We start from the raw sequence: 2,209 nt of genomic DNA, 5'->3' as shown, positions 1-2,209 counted from the left end.
CTTTACTGTAAATGTCTCACAACAACCCAATTAATAAATGGACTAATGCCTTAAAGAGAGACTTCTTAGAAGAAGTAAAAAATATCCAACAGACACATGAAAAAATGTTCTGCACTTCTCTCCATAAAGGAAATGAGTTATAATGTCTATTATTAAGAAACCTAGCAATAACAAATACTGGCAAGGTTTCAGCCAAAAGGGAACTCTATTATACTGTTGATGGAAATGTAAGCATGTTAAACCACTCTGGAAATCAGTGTGGTTCTAAAGCAGTATCGATTCCTTTAAAAAAACAAAACTAAACTAAACATAGAACTATCCTATACCCAGAAATTCCACTCCTGAGCATTTCTTCCAATAGAGCACAAACAAGGCTTCAGTAAGGCCACCAGCACAACTATGATCTTTATAGCAATACTTAATCATAGTTAAGCTATGGAATCAGCCCAGATGTCCCTCAATGAACAAATGGATCAAGAATATAGGGGCTGGGGATATGGCCTAGTGGCAAGAGTGCTTGCCTCCTGTACATGAGGCCCTGGGTTCAATTCCCCAGCACCACATACACAGAAAACAGCCAGAAGTGGCACTGTGGCTCAAGTGGCAGAGAGCTAGCCTTGAGCAAAAAAGAAGCCAGGGACAGTGCTCAGGCCCTGAGTCCAATCCCCAGGACTGGCCAAAAAAAAAAAAAGAATATATAGTATATATACACAATGGAATTCTACTCAAACATCAGAAAGAATGAATTTGTAGCATTCATAAGGAAATGGAAAGAGTTGGAAAAATTATATTAAGTAAAGATATCCAGACCCAGAGAAACAGACTGCATGGTTTCATTTGTAGTAGCAAGAATGTGCCTATGAATCTAGAAGTAAACATACTGGGTTTGGTAAGTAGGCAGCTGCAAAGTAAGTAAATGAAGTATAATAGAGAGCTCAAGTATAATTCTCTAGAAAGAGTCAAAGTCCAACAAAATAAGTATCAATAAATGAAAGAGGTTGAGGAATGAGGCCAACTGGAGGCGTAGAAGAATGAAGGGGATAAGAGGGAGAAGGCGGGAAATAATTCATTGTATCTACCATGGAAATGAGAAAAAATAAGGGAAAAGGTAGTTCAAAGATAGGTGAAAAAGTCAAATGGATGACACAGATCAAGATTCACTGAATACATAAACTGCTTTGTTAAATGGCAAAAAATAATCACATATTCTAAAAATTAAGAAAAGTGAGGAAGAGTGTTGGAAAGGGTAGCTGTGAATATTGAGAAGGTTGACATTGATAACGGCCATTGTATTCATAAATGACTTTGTTAAGTGGCAACCCCTTTGTATGCCTACTTAAAAATAATAAAAATACTTTTTAAAAAGATTCAATAAAAAGAGTTCAGGTATATATGTATACCAAACATACATTATTAAACCAGAACACATGCTTTATTAATTCCATTTCAAACATGTTATTCATAATTTATATAACTAATATACACTACTACTGCCTTTATTGCTTCCATGCACTAAAATGACTATGTGCAACCAATTTTCAAAGTTCAATTTTCAAAGTTTCTTTAATTCTTCTACATTTTAATGAACAAGAAAATGCTTACATACCAAGTTGGTTTTAAGACAATTGTTAGAGTAACTAACAATTAATACTGTTTCCACTCTTTGGGGGTAACTCTGCCGATAGGTGACAGATTCCATTCTACTCCCATCTGTGTAATATAAATAAACCATGCAACAACACAGAAAGAGGTTCCACTAGCTAGCAGCGCATTACCATATTTGTCATGAAAATCTGGTGAGTGTTTTACATGGCTTGGTCTTGCCACAATTTGCTGAATGCTTCGAATCTTGAGATTACTCAGTGTATTTCTGGCCAAGCAAAACATTGTTGTGAGTGGACTGTATTTGATTTCAGCTGTTGGTCTATCTTGTTGAAGAGCAACCTGGAACAAACAAACAAACAAAAAAGGGCAACTGGATTTAGTTCCTTGTTTCTTTGAATGTTTTCGCTATACCACCTCTCAGAACATTAAAAAAGCATTTGAGTATTGTTATTATCATGAGGTCTGCACATGAATTTCAGCTTGCCATTCATTAGTTATATAAGCATGACAGTTTATTAGTCTCTGTGCCTAAATTTCTTCAGTGTCAAACTGGGACAATAATGTCCATCACCTAGGAATGTATTATGCTAACCAAAACAAAGCA

General features: G+C 35.7%; 1 protein-coding gene across 1 annotated transcript; it reads right to left on the bottom strand.

Moving 5' to 3' along the window:
- Positions 1-1,644: 1,644 nt before the first annotated feature.
- Positions 1,645-1,887, bottom strand: LOC125364518 (cytochrome c oxidase subunit 7B2, mitochondrial). Its single transcript, XM_048364120.1, has one exon. The coding sequence runs from the start codon at positions 1,885-1,887 to the stop codon at positions 1,645-1,647; it is 243 nt and encodes an 80-aa protein (XP_048220077.1).
- Positions 1,888-2,209: the final 322 nt, after the last annotated feature.

Source organism: Perognathus longimembris, chromosome 16 (assembly GCF_023159225.1).
Source record: "Perognathus longimembris pacificus isolate PPM17 chromosome 16, ASM2315922v1, whole genome shotgun sequence".
Taxonomy (NCBI): domain Eukaryota; kingdom Metazoa; phylum Chordata; class Mammalia; order Rodentia; family Heteromyidae; genus Perognathus; species Perognathus longimembris.
Note: the sequence above shows the minus strand (reverse complement) of the source record. Positions and strands in the feature narration are given on the sequence as shown.